The 18,861-nt window shown below is 33.0% G+C and overlaps 1 protein-coding gene across 2 annotated transcripts in view; it reads right to left on the bottom strand.

Annotated features, from left to right (window-relative positions):
• Positions 1–18,861, bottom strand: part of LOC145751544 (uncharacterized) — a 42,338-nt gene that overhangs the window by 15,756 nt on the left and 7,721 nt on the right. For both annotated transcript variants that reach the window (XM_082567719.1, XM_082567720.1), the window contains exons 14-51: positions 18,487–18,637; positions 17,956–18,072; positions 17,218–17,270; positions 16,883–17,067; positions 16,432–16,536; positions 15,969–16,111; positions 15,417–15,601; positions 15,165–15,315; positions 14,901–14,936; positions 14,761–14,793; positions 14,219–14,346; positions 13,990–14,109; positions 13,334–13,475; positions 12,667–12,777; positions 11,449–11,522; positions 11,113–11,273; positions 10,604–10,690; positions 10,064–10,215; positions 9,514–9,707; positions 9,063–9,204; positions 8,634–8,785; positions 8,219–8,329; positions 7,547–7,715; positions 6,441–7,412; positions 5,821–6,072; positions 5,370–5,630; positions 4,839–5,054; positions 4,354–4,471; positions 3,848–3,955; positions 3,424–3,522; positions 3,145–3,259; positions 2,641–2,796; positions 2,375–2,472; positions 1,945–2,054; positions 1,528–1,809; positions 926–1,048; positions 661–780; positions 233–352 (exon numbers count right to left, since the gene is read on the bottom strand). In XM_082567719.1, the coding sequence (XP_082423845.1) occupies positions 233–352; positions 661–780; positions 926–1,048; positions 1,528–1,809; positions 1,945–2,054; positions 2,375–2,472; positions 2,641–2,796; positions 3,145–3,259; positions 3,424–3,522; positions 3,848–3,955; positions 4,354–4,471; positions 4,839–5,054; positions 5,370–5,630; positions 5,821–6,072; positions 6,441–7,412; positions 7,547–7,715; positions 8,219–8,329; positions 8,634–8,785; positions 9,063–9,204; positions 9,514–9,707; positions 10,064–10,215; positions 10,604–10,690; positions 11,113–11,273; positions 11,449–11,522; positions 12,667–12,777; positions 13,334–13,475; positions 13,990–14,109; positions 14,219–14,346; positions 14,761–14,793; positions 14,901–14,936; positions 15,165–15,315; positions 15,417–15,601; positions 15,969–16,111; positions 16,432–16,536; positions 16,883–17,067; positions 17,218–17,270; positions 17,956–18,072; positions 18,487–18,637 (6,052 nt within the window). The remainder of the gene's footprint in view (positions 1–232; positions 353–660; positions 781–925; positions 1,049–1,527; positions 1,810–1,944; positions 2,055–2,374; positions 2,473–2,640; positions 2,797–3,144; positions 3,260–3,423; positions 3,523–3,847; positions 3,956–4,353; positions 4,472–4,838; positions 5,055–5,369; positions 5,631–5,820; positions 6,073–6,440; positions 7,413–7,546; positions 7,716–8,218; positions 8,330–8,633; positions 8,786–9,062; positions 9,205–9,513; positions 9,708–10,063; positions 10,216–10,603; positions 10,691–11,112; positions 11,274–11,448; positions 11,523–12,666; positions 12,778–13,333; positions 13,476–13,989; positions 14,110–14,218; positions 14,347–14,760; positions 14,794–14,900; positions 14,937–15,164; positions 15,316–15,416; positions 15,602–15,968; positions 16,112–16,431; positions 16,537–16,882; positions 17,068–17,217; positions 17,271–17,955; positions 18,073–18,486; positions 18,638–18,861) is intronic.

Raw genomic sequence — 18,861 nt, 5'->3', positions numbered from 1 at the left:
ATTCAAGTTGTTGAAATCGGTAACCATATTAATATAGTTATTATAAGGTTACTTGCCTAATAGCCAGCAATAAGTCCTGAGTTTAAAACCCATTGCAAACATTTACTTATGATAAGTTTTCACTACAAACTGAGTATCATTATCTATAAATACAACCCCGATATATTTAACCAAAATGAACCTGAAACCCTATTGTTAACATGGTTACTTTTAAAGATAATAAAGCTTATACCTGGAACCCTGGGCACATAACCTTCACAACTTGCAGAAGGTCGAAGCTCTTTGTAAAGCTCACAATGGGAAGGGGATTGGCTGTCGATGCAACATTGACGACGAGGAATCAAATCATTTTCTAAAAATATTTAATTTTTTTTAATTCAGACATTTACACTAGATATCAAAAAATTAGCTAACTGACAATTTAAAATCATTTTTATAACTTAAGTTTTATTATTTTACTCTAAATACTGGGTTCGGTGACTATATCATGATGTTTTATAAAACCTTTTTTTAAACTGTAATACTATAACATGTTTTAAATCCTTAAATTGATTTTGTCATTTTTCCCATCACATCATTGTATAATGTATTTTATATCTTTCTATTACTTATATTAATGTGTAAAAACTTGACCAAAAATAGGTTAGTCAAGCTAGATACCTAATGACTGATTGTATTGTTGTTGGAATCTCTCCTCATTTCTGCTCCATACCCAGGCAAAGAACGGATCGTCCTCCCTGACTGGGATTTGGTATCTTTCATATCTGCTTCCAAATGGACCTAAAAGTTTTTAAAATTAAAAAACAAAAAAAAAAAAAAAATTTAATTAAAATTATTAATTAAAAATTTGATCGCCTTAATTTAATAATACTTTTGGTAATTGGTAAACTTTGATTTTCTTTTTTAAATATTAGTTTATCCTCACCTGTCAAGAGGGCACCATTCCACCACCAGCCCCACCAAGGTGAAAGCTCATTCTCAGCGTTACCATAGCAACAACGGGGGCCTTCTGGGGAGTTGACCAATTGGAAACAATTTCCACGAGGGGCTAAAATTTAAAAAAAAGGTTTTTGCAATTAAAAACGTTTAAAAAGTTGAATAATTTTAGCACTATAACTGGTATAAACCGCTGCTGAGCCAATCTTTAATCAGCAGCTTAATTGTTGAGCAATTTAAATGAATATTATTAAAAACTGACAAAGTCATCTTAAGACTGGGTCAGGGTAACAAATGCTACTCCATGTTTTTTTTTGTATATATCTTTATCCTCGATGTGGAAAAGTCGAATGTGTGACTTAAACATAGAGTAACATCAGTTACTCAGACCCAGTCTCGAGTTGCCTGTGGCAGTTTGGGATATTATTGATTATAATTGCCCGATAATTATACTGCCGATTATGTGCTGGCTCAGCAGGAGTTTGTACCGTTTATAGTGCCTTACTCAAGGGCGCTAAAGCATGAGGGCAGTTTAAGTCATGAAGTCAACCTTTTCATATCGAAAATAAATATAAAACACATTTAACCTACCTTCATCATTTCTCCATTCAGACGTATCTGCTGTCCTATAACAACCAGGACACCAGCTCTCATAGTAAGCTTCAACAATATACAACCAGAAGTCAACAGATATTCTGTATCTGGGATCAATCAGAGCTTGTATCGGAGTACAAGGACAAGTAAGGTTGACGGTGATATTGTGGTTCTGGTCAACTTCATTCAAGTACCATCTGCTACATTCTGCTTGGGCTATAGATGAAGTTTCATTGCTGATTGTTGGACTTACAAAGAAGACGTAAACCCCATTCTCAGCTGTGTTAAATAAATTAAATATTTATAAAAACCTTTTTACTATTAGTTGTAGCATAGATATAAAATGCTGCATAAAACTTAGTAAAAATTTTAATAATTTTTTTAAAATATATTTTTAAATATAATCCCACATACTTCCCCCCTGTTGAGGGATGGAATCAGGTCGATATTCCCCCTGATATTCCACATGTTCCAGTCTTCCACCGTTTGTGTAACCAATCAGAGCGTTGTTGCTGAAATACCATCTGTAATTTGGTGTTTAATAAAACTTAAATAAAACAATAAAATAGCAATGAAGAATTAACAACAATACATCTTTCAAACTTATCAATTTTAGTAGTTTGGAATATTACTAATTGAAATTGGCTGATAATTAATTTGATAATTAGTTTTAGCTAAGCAGCAGTTTAAATTGTTATCTTGCCTTACTCAAGGGAACTACAGCATGTAGATGACCAGGATCTAACCAAGATCCTCATGTAGTGAAGTTTTCCAAGTTTGGTTTCCACTGCTATTTCATTAAGGTTTAAAAACAAGAGTTTGTTTATTTTTTTTTATTACTTACCTTCTGTCAGTCTCCCATAACATAGCATCCTCCTTGTAAAGATAGATGAGGTAAGTGTTAGAGTAATCAGTTGCTACAATGGCTTGGAACGTACTTGGCTAAAAAATAATTAAAATATTATCTAAATAAAGAAAATTTTAGGATTAGAATAAATTAAAAAAACCTAAAAACAAATTGTTAACCACAAAAATAACATTAAAAATATATTTTTAATTTTTATAAAGTAATATTTGGCAATCAAAAATTTATAAATAAACAAAACTTACAAATCCCTGGTTATAGTACCAGTAATGCATCTCCACTTCACTCCAGGTAACTTTGAGAACAAATCTTGGATTAAAACCGTCATCAATTCTGCTCGCAACACTGGCGATCAACGCTTCTCCTTCTGCAGTGAGAGTTGTAGACATTGTGTCATAAACCTAAGGAAAAAAATTAAATTCGTTTAAACCCCGCCAAAAAACTTGATCTCCAATTGTTTTAACAGATAGTTGGGCTGAATTATTACCTTGTCTATAATTTAACATTATTATTTATGAATTGATAAATTAGGCCTATGTGTTAATTATAGCAACAAGAGCTGAACTTAAAGTACTTTGATGCTACAACATGCAAGCAGTGGGAATTAATCCCAGGATCTTGGGTCGAACTCAAAAATGCTACAACATGATAGCAGTGGGAATAGAACCCCCAGACCTTTGTCTAACTCAAAATTGCTACAAAATATCAGTTCTAAAACCCAAAAAAACAAAAAATATTTTTAAACAAACCTGATAGAAAACCCTTCCAGTGTTTCCTTCATTTGGGTGAAAGTCGTCCCAGAACGGGGCAATCAGGGGGAATTGAAATAACCCAAAACCCTCACCCCAAGGTTGGTACAAATACCTGAAAGATTATTTAATGTTAAAATACAAAATTCAAAAAGAAAATATAAAAATAAAAAACAAATTTTAAAGTTTTTAAAGACAATTTTGCCACTTTTAAGGGTTTAGGGTTTGATTCCCACTGCCCTACAAATAAATTAGGTAAAATAAAACAAATTAACCAACCTGACAAAAGAGCTTCCAGGACCAACTGAGATCAAACCATTAGAGATAACATGCATGACTGAGTAAGTTCTTTCACCAAATGGCATCGGGAACGGTAAACTAAAAATTTTAAAACATTTTAATAATTAAACTCGTCATTCTTACTTAAGCAGGTTTCATTTGTAATAAAACATCTATAAAACATTTTAAAATACAAATATGTTCTTTTGTTAAATTTATTATTTACAAAATTTGAATTTAAAATATGCTAAAAGCTGGGATTTTTTTCAAAACCTAAAGTACAAAAAAAATTAAGTAACTAATATATTGTTTTATTTTAAATATTATTCACAACAATCCAATTATGGAATATAATAAGCAAAAATTTTTTCCACAAATCTTGCAGTACAAAGAAACTTAAACAGGAAAACAAATTGAATCTTACTTGATAGTTTGTGATCTTACATCATCTCCAATTGGAAGCATGGTGTCGCCCTCTTCCTCTCCATAAGAATACAACCTAACTCTATAACATCTAACCCTTCCATCCCCCCTGTTATAAGTTAAAATAAGTTAAACTACAAGTTTTATGACATAGTTAGCCCAATAAGCATAAAACATAAGATATTTAAAATTTAACCCCAACCACTTTAATGGCATTGCATTCAGCATGGTGTAGTGGTTAGAACACTTGGCTTCACTATATGTGGTCCTGGATTCGTTCCCCATTGCTCTTATGCTGTAGCACCCTTGAGTAAGAAGCTATAAACGATATGAACTCCTGCTGAGCCAGCACTTAATCAGCAGGTTAATTATCGAGCAATTATAATCTATAATATCCCAAACTGCCAAAGCAACTCAAGCTTGAGTCGGGGTAACTGATGCTACTCTATGTTGATGCTACAAGACTAAGCCTTGTTGGTAATGGTATATCTAAAATAATTTAACTACCTGAACCCAGTGTTGCAGTTGCATTCATAACTTCCCACTGTGTTGACACATTCTGAGTTTTCCTGGCAATCATTTGTTGCTGCTTCACATTCATTTACATCCTCACTACAAGTGTCACCTATAATATTTAAACATGTTATTTAAAATACTTTTTAAGTACTGAAGGTAGGTTTGTTTTATAGCTAATTTATATTAATTTTATCCTTGATGCGGAAAGGTCGCTGTTACGACTTAAACATAGAGTAACATCAGTTATCCCAACCCAATCTTGAGTTGTCTGTGGCATTTTGAGATATTATAGATTATTGTTGTCTGATACTTAAACTGCTAATCAAGTATTGGCTCAGTAGAAGTTTGTACCAATTTAAAAAAAGTTTGTTTACAAAATTAGCAAGTTAAAAGCAAAATATTTCCATAGAATACATCAGACAAATTAAAAAGGTCAGAACCTTTGTTAAAGTCAGATACATTTAAGATAAACAAACCTGTGAATGTGCTGAGGCAAGTACAACTGAATACTCCACTCCCCAAGTTGTTACAAGTCCCAAAGTTTTGGCATGGAAAAGAGAGGCAGGGATCCAACTCAGTCTCGCAGAAAGGTCCGGTGTAAGATGGAGTACACTCGCAAGTTGGGATCAATCCTGGAACGCAGAATCCTCCATTCTCACAGATGGAGGAAAATGCGGCGGTGCAGTTGGCAACTGGAGGAAATAAAGGGTAACAAGTTAACATAATCAGAATTTAATTTAGTTGATGAACAAGTCCTAATTTCTTTGGCATTTTAATTTTATATTTAATTAATTTATGTTTTTAATATAATAACTTACACTGCACAAGATTAATATTCTAGGTCTGTAGTTTAGAGTTTTTAGAGCAATATTAAAACTTTAACATTACACCAAAGTAAAGATAATAAAAGGTATTTTAAGATTGTAAAATCACTATTACACTAATTACTAAAAATGTTTTCACATAAATACCAACATGTTATTAATAATAGTAACAAGAAAACTTACTTGAGCAACTCCCAAGAATGTCGAGTTCAAACCCATTGTCACAAATACACTCAAAACCTCCGGCAATATTCTGACAATAAGAGTTCTCCTGACACGTCACCGTCTCACATTCATCAACATCAAAACATGTGAGTGACCCTTGGTCAGAGGTCGTATCGGAGGTCTCAAGGGCAAAACCGCTCATGCATACACAAGTTTCTTGTCCATCAGCGTCACTAAGAATACAAGCTCCATTGTTGCATGACCGTGTACATTGGCTCGCTAGAAAATAAATTTATCCTCGTTTATTAAAACAAGTGAAAACAAAAAAAAGACAAAAATTAAATAAATAATTTACAAACTAACTTTTTAATTTAAACAAATCTAAAAAGATGAATATATGAGGTAAATTAAATAAATGCCTTTTATTAAATTTTTTTAAATTTAATAAAATTAAAACCCAATTATAAACCTGTCACAATAATCCTAATAGATTCAACCAAAACATCTCCATCAGAAAGACTTAAAGAAATTGAGTAAAAAGTTAATCTTTCGAGCCCAGTTATTAGTAGATTGGATGGTAAGATGGCACATTCCACGAAATAATCAATATCGTTCACATTAATGGTCAGAGTACACTCTCTGTTGATTTGTCTTTCCAGGGACTCTGGAATCTCCGCGATTCTGATATTGATTGCTGTGCTACCGAGCTCTACAGTCACTCCTAAATAAATTTATAATTTTAAAGCGACATATATTTTTTTTATTGCATTTATATATACTTGATGTGGCCCCAAACTCAACCTAAACATAGAGTAACATCAGTTACTCTGACCCAGTCTCAAGTTGACTCTTACAGTTTGAAATATTATAAATTATAATTGCCGGTAATTAAGCTGCTAATTAAGTATCAACTCAGCAAGAGTTCATACTATTTATACCGTCTTACTCGATAGTGCTACAGCATGAGAGCAGCGAGGATTGAACCCAAAACCTCGTATAGTTAAGCCAAGTGTTCTAACCACCACACCTTGCTACCAGGATGCCAAAATAAAGGCCCAAAAGTGTTAACATCAACAAAATGTTTCTTACGACTGTCCAAAGTATCTGCAACAGTTGTGGTGGCCGGTGTTGTAGTTGAAGCCGTGGTTGTCGCAGGTGTTGTAGTAGTGGTTTCTTCTGTCGCAGGTGTTGTAGTAGAAGTGTCTTCTGTCGCCGGTGTAGTAGTAGTAGCGTCTTCTGTTGCAGGTGTAGTAGTAGAAGCGTCTTCTGTCGCAGGTGTTGTAGTAGAAGTGTCTTCTGTTGCAGGTGTTGTAGTAGAAGTGTCTTCTGTCGCAGGTGTCATAGTAGTAGCATCTTCTGTCGCAGGTGTTGTAGTAGAAGTGTCTTCTGTCGCCGGTGTAGTAGTAGTAGCGTCTTCTGTTGCAGGTGTAGTAGTAGAAGCGTCTTCTGTCGCAGGTGTTGTAGTAGAAGTGTCTTCTGTTGCAGGTGTTGTAGTAGAAGTGTCTTCTGTTGCAGGTGTTGTAGTAGACGTGTCTTCTGTTGCAGGTGTCATAGTAGTAGCATCTTCTGTCGCAGGTGTTGTAGTAGAAGTGTCTTCTGTCGCAGGTGTCATAGTAGAAACGTCTTCTGTCGCAGGTGTTGTAGTAGAAGTGTCTTCTGTTGCAGGTGTTGTAGTAGAAGTGTCTTCTGTTGCAGGTGTTGTAGTAGACGTGTCTTCTGTTGCAGGTGTCATAGTAATAGCATCTTCTGTCGCAGGTGTTGTAGAAGAAGTGTCTTCTGTCGCAGGTGTCATAGTAGAAGCGTCTTCTGTCGCAGGTGTTGTAGTAGAAGTGTCTTCTGTTGCAGGTGTTGTAGTAGAAGTGTCTTCTGTTGCAGGTGTTGTAGTAGACGTGTCTTCTGTTGCAGGTGTTGTAGTAGAAGTGTCTTCTGTTGCAGGTGTTGTAGTAGAAGTGTCTTCTGTCGCAGGTGTCGTAGTAGTAGCGTCTTCTGTCGCAGGTGTCGTAGCAGTTTCATTCGACACAATAGTAGTTTCATTTGTCGTTGGTGTTGCAGTTGTGGTAGCTACAAAGTACATCAAGTTTAAAAACAAAAAAAATATTTAAATTTATTTAAATTTTATTAGTTCAACAAAACGTTTGTGGTCTTTTTAGGAAAGAACATAACAATATTAAAAAAAAGGTGAAAAATAAACTAACCTGTAGTGGCCCCGACCCCAACATAATTAAGTCTAAAACCCTTGGCTGAAGTGAAAGTTGACCAAAACGGAGTAACTGGAATTGAAGCGTTAAAAACAACAATGACTGAACTGGATTCAGAGAATATCGATTCTGTTGCTGTGGAGTTTTCACCGCAAGAAAGTTTAATCTAAAAATTGAAATGATTTAATTTGTTTACACCTTGTATTAACTTAAACAAAATATATAAGTGCAAAAAAAAGATTAAACCACATCAAAGCCACACTATTCGCATCCTTAAACCTTAAGTTAACAGATAGCTTAAACGCTTTACACTCTTAGATAATAATTAATAAATATATATTTTTTGTATATATCTTTATCATCGATATAAGAAGGTCGACTTCACGACCTAAACATTTGTTACCCCAACCCATTCCCAAGTGGCCTTTGGCAGTTTAGGATAATAGTGATTAAAATTAATCTGCTAATTAGGTATTCGCTTGGCAGGAGTTTGGACCTTTTATAGCGCCTTACTCAACTGCGCTACACTATGGGATCACTGGGGATTGAACTCAGGACCTTATGTAGTGTGTTCTGACCACTATACCACTTTCCTGGTTGTTTAAAAGCTTACACCAAAACCCCCTTTTATGATTTAAATATCGATAAAAAGGCAAACTTTAAACATACCAAGTTGGAAGCTGTGACCTCTGTACCTTCATAGATAGCAACATAATGAAGACAACTTCCAGAATACAAGGAGTTCAATAAATCAAAATCTATGAAGTCCAACTGGATTCTCTGAAACACAAATTTAATAAAAAAAAGTGAAAATTAGTTTGCATGCATATTAAATAGAATATATTCAATGACAATGGTGCCAGTTACAAATCAAATTGGCTTAGATTTTATTGCAATTGGCTTAAATTTTATTGCTATAATACTTAAGTTAACAAACCAACAAACTAACAATAAACCAAACAAAATCACTCTATTAAAGAAGCCAACACACAGTAACAGTGGGAATCAAACCAAAAACCTTATAACTAAGAAAATTTTCATTTTTACTAAGTTTTAAAAAAAATTTTTAAAAACAGAATCTTACCTCTTCAGCAACAGTGATTGTCCATTGACATATAACAGATATGGGGTACGTACTTAAGGGGTAATTGGGAGAAATAATAGCCCCACTTGGGTCAGTTAAGTCACCCCCACAAAAGCTTGTACTTGTGGTTGGGTCAGGGGTCGTATTTTGAACTAAAAATAATAAAGAAATTATGTAGCATCCTTAAATAAAAGCTGAGTCAGAAAAAACAATCAGGAGCTTACTTATCAGGCAATTATAATCAATAATATTAATATTTTAAAGCCAACTTGAGACTGGGTCAGGGTAACTGATGTTACTTTATGTTTAAGTCGTGAAATCGACCTTCCCACATCAAGAATAAATATGAAAAAACCTTTGCAAATGCAAAAGGTTTTTAAACACACAAATCTTGGTTTTAACACACAAATGTAAATGTACAAAACTTACTATTTTCGATCCAATCAATATAGTTTGCTAATTTAGTGAAGAAAGTTGGTTGATCTGGCAAACCACATAACCCATAAGATCCAAGTCCAACCTGAACCCAAGATAAATCTATGGCACACACCAATGGACCTCCATAATCAGCCTGAGGTTAAATGTATTAAAAAAAATTGTGCAAATGTGGGTTGTTTTAATAAATTTAAAGTTTAAAATTAATATAAAACAAATTACACAAGCCCTGGGTTCAATTTCTATTGCTTTATAGCTACACTACTTATATAAAATTTAATAAAAATGATATAAACTCCTGCTGAGCCAGCACTTCATAAGCAGCTTAATTATCAGACAATTAAAAATAATAACATCCAAAACTGTTAAAGGCAACTCGAGACTTGGTCAGGGTAACAAATGTTATTTGATCTAAAGATAACAAGAATACTCTAACTCAACTCACATCACATGCTCCCACTCCACCAAGTAAGTCTCCAGCACAAAATTGGTTGCTCGGGAAAGTTGTAATGTTACTAACTCCTTGCAAGGTGTTAATTGAGTTCAAAACATTTAAACAAGAAGCATCATCGATCAAAGGAAGTCGAACGTGGTCTAAAAATGGACTGATCGTTGTTCCAAATGGGGAGGATAGAAAATCTATCAAAATTATGGTAAAACTTTTTTTTTAATTTTAGTTTTTTTTAATTTTAGTTTTTTTTTAATCTTAGTTTTTTTTAGTTTTAGTTTTTTTTTATTTTCGGTTATTAAAAAAATATTTTTTTCCTTTACAAAGTTTTTAATGATATTCATACTTTTTAGGGATTAAAATTGTTGTAATATAGTTGCAACTCTCCAAACAATACTTGCTCACAATAATTTACTTGTGTACCACAAATAGCAGTTTTATTTATTTTCTAGGGCTATAAATTGGACATGTACCTATATTATATCATCCATGAGCTCTTTTATATAAATGTTATACAAAAGATAAATAACAAATACTCAATACTTACTCCCTTCTTGTACCCCACTTGCAATACAGATCACCCCACTAGCAGAAAGATCTTGACCTTGAGATGGAAGACAGACTGGTCGAACATCCTCAGTGAAAGTTAACTCATCCCGGAGTTGGAGCAGAGCGATGTCATTCCCACTCTTTAAATCCCTACAAAGTATTGTTAGAATAATTAACAATCAATATCATGGTTAATTGAAGGTTGGGTATTAACATTGGCTAGCACTGTTAGAATCGGGAGTTGTCAAAACACTTGGCTTCACTACATGAGGTCCAGGGTTCAATCTCCACTGATCTCATGTTGTAGCGCCACTAAGTAAGCCACTATAAATGGTATAAACTCCTGCTGAGCTAGCACTTAATCAGCAGCATAAATACTGGGCAATTATAATCTATAATATCCCAAACTGCCACAGGCAACTCGAGACTGGGTCAGGGTAACTGATGTTACTCTATGTTTAGGCTGTAAAGTCAAACTTTGTACATTAAAATAAAAGAAGTTTAACATTTTTTTATTTAAAGTTTATTAAATATTCACCCTTCATTAAAATCCTGGTGAACATGGACGCTTGCAACTAGAAAAAAACTTGAAAAAGTTGAACCATAATTCACAACCAATCGTGTCCTGTAAATAATTTAACTTGATGTTTATATTAGGTGCGTGTCAATGAACAAGATAACAATAAAGTAATGGCAATTATGTTTAATTAAAACATTATGTCTATGCAGTGAACACTACTTATATATTAAAACTTCACTAAAATTGCAAGCATGGTGTAATGGTCAAAACACTTGACTTCAGTACATAAGGTCCTAGGTTTGATCCCCACTGCTTTCATGCTGTTGCACCCTTGAGTAGGGTGCTATAAACGGTATAAACTTCTGCTAAGCCAGCACTTAATCAGCAGTTTAATTATCGGGCAAATATAATCTCTATAATATCCCAAACTGCCACAGTCAACTCGAGATTAAGTTGAGGTAACAACTGTTACTCTATGTTAAAGCTGGGAGGAACACAAGAAAATGTCCAAAAATAATCTAACTCACGGATCAACATCAGCAACACAACTGGCCGAAGTTAAGATCCATCTTTCGCTTAGAATTGACCCCGAACAAATACCAGTAGGTGTACACCGGTATAACCCGATCTTAACATGCCATGGCCACGTTCCAAATTCTGCAGGGCTTCCACCGATAATTCGGGGAGACTAAAACAGAGTTGCCAAATAATTTAACTTTTTTACAAATTTTCTTTTCTTTTTATAAAGATTGCCTATATAACTAAAAAAAGTTTAATTTTGATTACTTCGTTTATATATTTATACAAAAATTAAACCTAAACTTGACATATTTTAAAAACAAAAGTAAAAAAAATTTACTCACGGGTCCAAAAGTCGGAGCAACACCAGTTTTTCCACATTCAGCATAACCAGCATCTGGAGTGGTGGGGTCAAAAACTATAAAAATGGTGTTTTTAAAATTGGTCTTTATTTGTTTTTCCATTTAAATTAATGTTAAATATATTGGTGTTTGATAAATTGGTGTTTAATAAATTAGTGTTTAATAAATTGGTGTTTGATAAATTGGTGTTTGATAAATTGGTGTTTAATAAATTGGTGTTTAATAAATTGGTGTTTGATAAATTGGTGTTTGATAAATTGGTGTTTAATAAATTGGTGTTTGATAAATTGGTGTTTGATAAATTGGTGTTTAATAAATTGGTGTTTGATAAATTGGTGTTTGATAAATTGGTGTTTAATAAATTGGTGTTTAATAAATTGGTGTTTTATATATTAATGTTTGATAAATTGGTGTTTAATAAATTAGTGTTTAATAAATTGGTGTTTAATAAATTGGTGTTTAATAAATTGGTGTTTTATATATTAATGTTTGATAAATTGGTGTTTGATAAATTGGTGTTTAATAAATTGGTGTTTTATATATTAATGTTTGATAAATTGGTGTTTAATAAATTAGTGTTTAATAAATTAGTGTTTAATAAATTGGTGTTTAATAAATTGGTGTTTTATATATTAATGTTTGATAAATTGGTGTTTGATAAATTGGTGTTTAATAAATTGGTGTTTGATAAATTGGTGTTTGATAAATTGGTGTTTGATAAATTGGTGTTTGATAAATTGGTGTTTGATAAATTGGTGTTTAATAAATTGGTGTTTTATATATTAATGTTTGATAAATTGGTGTTTAATATATTGTTGTTTAATAAATTGGTGTTTAATAAGTTGGTGTTTAACAAATTGGTGTTTAATAAATTGGTGTTTAATAAATTGGTGTTTAATAAATTGGTGTTTAATAATTTGGTGTTTAATAAATTGGTGTTTAATAAATTGGTGTTTAATAAATTGGTGTTTAAGAAACTGATAAAATTGGTTTTTGATAAATTGGTGTTTATTATTTGGTGCTTAATAAAATGGTGTGTATTATAATTGGTGTCTAATATACTGGTGTTATAATTTTGGTATTTTTGCAACTGTTACTGGTGTTCATAACAGTAAAATGGTGTTGTACCATTAAATAAGAACCATTTAAACCACTAGTTCACAACAAATATTACCAGCAACCAATATTTAAATATTTTACCGCATTCAATTTCATCGCTGTTATCTTCACAATTGTTCACGTTGTTGCATTTTTCCTCACTAGGAATACAAGTCCCACTTTTACATCTGAACTCAGTGGCTGCACAGTCATCTAATTCAAAACAATTCAACATTTTAAAAATTGGTTATTTAAAAAACTAAAAAATATTTAAATGTTGTAATATAGTCGCAACCCTTGACTAATATTTGCCTGTAATAGTTTTTTTTGTATATATATTTATCCTTGATGTGGGAAAGTCGAATGCGCGACTTAAACATAGAGTAGCATCAGTTACTCCGACCCAGTCTCGAGTTGACTTTAGCAGTTTGGGATATTATAGATTATAATTGCCCGGTAATTATGCTGCTGATTAAGTGCTGGTTCAGCAGGAGTTTATACCATTTATAACACCTTACTCAAGGGCGCTACAGCATGAGAGCAGTGGGGATTGAACCCACAACCTTATGTGTGGTGTAGCAAGTGTTCTTACCACTACACCACGCTGCCGGTTATAATTTACTTATGCACCAAAAATGGCAATTTATTTAATATGTAGGCCTAAAATTGGAACACATATACATATTGTCCACCAAACCCAGTTATATTGTTAGTATTCGCACTTTTATTTGTAGTATTGGCTGCTTGTTAATATTAATAACTGACTTACCTACAGTGCTCCACTGGACAGCAAATTTACCAAATTGGGAAAAGCTATTGATTCTTAAAGAGCCTGAATATCTTAAAGTTAAGGTGTTTGTGGCAGACTCAAAGTTTCGAGGCAAATTAAGCGAGCAATAATTCTTTACAGCCTGAAATTATAAATTTAAATTTATAGTTGGTTAATTTAATTTTTTTTTGTTTCTTTATTCCTAATATTGAAAGGATCTATACATGACCTGAACATAGAGTAACATCTGTTACTCCGACCAAGTCTCGAGTTGTCTGTGGCAGTTTGGGATATTATAGATTATATTTGCCCAATAATTATACTGCTGATTAAGTGCTGGCTCAGCTGGAGTTTCTACCGTTTGTAGCGCCTTACTCAAGAGTGCTACAGCATAAAAGCAGTGGGGATCGAACCCACGACCTCATGTAGTGTGTAACGAGTGTTCTGACCACCGCACCACGCTGATGATTGGCATGCATAAAAATTCAACAGTTAATTCGTGAAAAGAAGTTAACACCAATTATAATTAAATATAAAGAAGTTGTAATATTACAATGTATAGATAGTAAATAATATTTCAAGTTTCAGTATACAAATTAAAACAACTTAAAAATACAAAAGGGTAAAACGTTAAACATCCTGAAATTGTATTTTACCTGGTTGCTTGAGGTGTTTACAAAACTTTCAGAAACAGAAAGGTAGTGGCTTTGACAATCAAAACTCGTAAAATATTCGCCGGCTTTTACATCAAAAGTATTAAACTGAAAGTTGATGAGCTAAAAAAAAAATCAAAACTCATAACAACAAATTTTATTGTGATCAAAAAATTAACATTTAAATTTATCTGAAGCTGGGGTTTTTAGAATATTAAAAACTTTCAAGAACCTGGCCTTGGGGCACTTCAATTCTCCACTCACAATACAAGAAAGTTGAGTTAAATAAACTTGAGTCAAAATTAATTGCCGAGCTTTCTGAAGTAATTGTTGTTCCCCCATTGCACGCATCCATTGTTACTGGAAGTTAAAACAATTTTCAACTAATTCAGAGTTTAAGAAAGTTAAAGACCGGCAACATGTTGTAGTGGTTAAAACACCTCGCTTTACTACATAAGGTACTGGGTTTGATCCCCACTGCTTTCATGCTGTAGCGCCCTTGAGTAAGGTGTTATAAACAGTATAAACTCCTGCTGAGCTAGCACTTAATCAGCAGCATAATTATTGGGCAATCATAATCTATAACATCCCAAACTGCTAAAGTCAACTCGAGACTGAGTTGGAGTAACTGTTGTTACTCTATGTTTAAGTCGCACATTCGACCTTCCCACATCGAGGATAAAGTTATATAAAAAAGATTAATTAAATAAAAACTATTTTAAAGTAATGATGTTTTTTGTTTATTAGAATGACAAATTGAAAACAAACTACAACCTGAATCAACTTCTATTGCCATCTCATCTGGTTCTGCAACAAAAAATATTTGTTTAAAAAAATCAAATATTTTAAAATAAAAATTTCAATTTCTATCCTCGCCAATATACTTGGTTAAAAACATTAATTAAATAACAAACCAGGTTCAGTTGTAGTTGTAGATGTTCCAGCAATATCTAAAATAAAAAAAATTTAATCAGCCCATTTAATTTTAATTTTTGTTTATTTCAAAAAAAAGCCAAAAACCAATCATCAGCTTAATTATCAAGTAATTATAATCAATAATATTCCAAACTGGCAAAGTCAACTCGAGACTGGATCGGGGCAACTGATGTTACTCTATGTTTAGGTCATCAAGTTGGCCTTCCCACATCGAGGATAAAGATAAACTAAATTAAACTTACAATCGTTGATCCATGGAATGTAACTCGAAACATTTGCGTAGAACCCAAGTCGACCTTCGACCCCACATCCAAGGGCATGACCTACAGATATGACCCCAAGTTGAACCCACTTTTGATCGACAAAGCACACTAGGGGGCCTCCTGTGTCACCCTTTAATATAAAATAAGTTTATTACTACAAGAAACTTTAAACTTTATGTTTAAATATTTAATTTAAAAAAGAAAAAAAAACTTTTTTAAAAACTTTTCTACCTTACACTCTCCAACTCCGCCCTCAACGTATTTCTTTCCGGCACAAAGTTGTGACTCCGGCAGAACCTTGTTAGTACCAAACACCTCAGTGTAAGCTGTTTGGCAAGTTTCTTTGTCCTGGACCGGCAGAATCACTTGTCTTAGGTTGTGGGTTGGGTGTTGAACATATTCATACGATTGTCGTGCTAGAGAATAAATATTTGTTAAAAACCTATAAAATGTAAGAAGGAGTTTTGTTGTTATTGAAAGTTTTTTATGTAAAGAATGAAAAAAAAAACATTTGGAGTTTGAACTGAGATTCTGGGTTCGATCCCCACTGCTTTCATGCAGTAGTGCCCTTAAGTAAGGCGCTATAAACGGTACAAACTCGTGCTGAGCCAGCACTTAATCAGTAGCATAATTATCAGGCAATTACAATCTATAATATTCCAAACTGCCACAAGCAACTCGAGAGTGGGTCGGGGTAACTGATGTTACTCTGTTTTAGGTCATGAAAATCCTTTCCACCTTTCCACATCGAAGATAAATAAATATTTAAATTTTAAAACTTACTTTCAAAACCCCACCCTGTGGCCACACAAGTTGTGCCGACATTACCAACGTTTTCCTGGATGCAAACTGCTTCAACATTTTGACCAAATACCAGAGGCTCAGATAAGTGAATCAAAGCAATGTTGTTCACCAAAGTAACAGAACTAAAAATAAAAGTGTTTAAATTATAAAATTGCAATTAAAAATAAACAACAAAATATGCTTTTTTATATATATGTTTATCCTCGATGTAGAAAGGAGAACTTCACGACCTAAACATAGAGTAACATTTGTTATGAGCTACTGATTAAGTGCTGGCTCAGCAGGAGTTCATACGGTTTATAGCGCCTTAATTAGGAGAGCTACAGTATGAAAGCATTAGGAATCAAACCCTTAACCTCATGTAGTGTAGGGGTGTTCTTACCACTACACCATGCTGCCATCCCTATTTCTTATAATACTTAATTCACTAACAATAACTAACTTGTAAGAAGGATGTTGAAGAACTTCATCAACTTCTCGTACTTGCTCGTGAGTTTCATTTGCCAAAATATTAAACTTGCCAGCCAGAACCTTTAACCATTGTGGACTAAATAAGAATATAATTTTAATGTTAAAAAAATAACATGTTTTAAAAAGTATGTTTACTTTGGAACAAGTGTATATTGGAAAAGGTTGCTTTGTAAAAATTAGGTATAAATATTAAAGAAAACATGCCATCAAAAGATTAAACATAAAACCCGAAAACGTTAGCACTTAAAAATAACAAACCAGAAGCAAGAATTAAACCCACAACCCTAATCAAAAGTGCTTTAGAAGTTCTGCAGTGGGAATCAAACCCACAACCTCAGAGTTAAAACAATTTTTGTAACGCCAACACTAACCAAAACTTTAGGTTTTAAATTTGAAATTTTTTAACAAAACTTTTAACTTACTTTGAGATGTAATTGTTAACACAGTGAGCGGAGGTTAGAATCAGGTTCTCGGCTAAGATGGTTCCACTACATAGAGTATCCAGGTTAAAAAAGGAATTGTCATAATTGAAATAAGCATCCACCAACAAAACATGCCAAGGCCAACTTCCGTTCACTACCTCGTTGCCTCCAACTATTCTTTGGTGCTGGAAAAAAATTAATTTTCATTAAACTTTGAAGTTATGCTTAATTAAACATGGTATATTAAAATATTTATTTTAATCTAAGTTAAAAATATTAAAATTAAATAATTAAAAAAAAATGTAAATTCTTCTACAATATTTTTAAACACGAACCCATTTAAATTCCGGAGGAATTTGTGGTTTTCCACAACTAGTAGTTCCAGCATCTAACAAAAAAAGATTGAAGATTGTAAAAATGTCGTTTAAAAAATGTCTGTGGTACTTACCATTTAATTTTCAAACATATTGGAAAACAATAAACATAAAAAACGAGGTTACCATATTTTTTGTGTGATGTAGAAAGTACTAAGTAGCGTAGTAAATGTATACACGCTAGTACTTTCTACGTCATCACAAACAGGGCTTCCCTTTTGTTTTTTAATTATTAAAAAAAAGTTGTATAACTTAAAAAATAGGTAAAATTGTCTAAAGTTAAAACCAGTTAAAATCATTAATTAACCAGTTAAAATCATTACCAGTTAAAATCATTACCAGTTAAAATCATTTTTGTGTTCAGTGGCACCAACTTTATCAATTTTTGAGTACAAAAATATTGCCAATATAGAACATTAAGCAATTTACACTAACTAAAAAATTACTGCCATGGTGTTGTTAAAAACAATCTTGTCATTAATACACGAGGTCCTGGGTTTGATTCTCACTGCTTCTAAGACATAGTGCCCCTAAGTAAGGTGTAATCCAGAAACTAATTCAACAAATAGCAATTAGCTAATTAGTTAACAGACGATTATAATTAATAAAATCTCGAACTAGCAAAAACAACGTAAGACTAGGTTAAGGTAACAAATGTTACTCTATGTTTATAAATTAACAAAAAACAAAGCAATTAACCGATCGTGCACGACACTTCATCACTGGAATCCGAGCAATCAAAGTTCCCGTCGCAAACCAGGTCAGTGCCGATGCAAGCTCCATCAAAACATTGAAATTCAGTGGCTGCACATTTGTCTGCAATATATTAAATAAAACAACTTCAATATAAAATTTTTGTATATATCTTTATCCTTTATGTGGTAAGGTCAAATGCGCGACTTAAACATAGAGTAACATCAGTTACTCCAACCCAGTCTCAAGTTGCCTTTGGCAGTTTGGGATATTATAGATTATAATTGCCCGATAATTAAGCTGCTGATTAAGTGCTGACTCAGCAGGAGTTAATACCGTTTATAGTGCCTTACTCAAGGGCGTTACAGCATGAGAGCAGTGGGAATTTAACCCACAACCTCATGTGTGTGGTAGTAAGTGTTCTTACCACTGCACCACGCAGAAAAAACTTTGTGTAATCTTACAAATATGTTAACTTTATTTGAAAATTATTGAAATTTAAGATAAATGGAAATGTTTTTATAATAAATTAATTACCTTCAGATCGCCAACTTAATTGAAATCCTATTTTTTGTCTGCTTACGTAGTGATACAGCAGACTAAATGTTTTATATTCAATAAAAGCTGAGTTTGTCGACCCGATAAAATCCCTGGGTGGACTTGAACCACAGAAACCTCGGCCCAAATACTAAACAAACAAAAAAAAAGTTAACCAAGGTTGAAAAACAGATTACTTGTTCTTTTTTCTCAGAAAATCTTAGGACAGCAAAATACAAGAGAGAATCAGCTAGGACCATAAAGTACAAGAGAGAATCAGCTAGGACCATAAAGTACAAGAGAAAATTAGCTAAGACCATAAAGTACAAGAGAGAATTAGCTAGGACCATAAAGTACAAGAGAGAATCAGCTAAG

Source organism: Corella eumyota, chromosome 4, assembly GCF_963082875.1.
Source record: "Corella eumyota chromosome 4, kaCorEumy4.1, whole genome shotgun sequence".
Taxonomy (NCBI): domain Eukaryota; kingdom Metazoa; phylum Chordata; class Ascidiacea; order Phlebobranchia; family Corellidae; genus Corella; species Corella eumyota.
The sequence above is the reverse complement of the archived record's forward strand: the minus strand, read 5'-3'. Positions and strand labels throughout refer to the sequence as shown.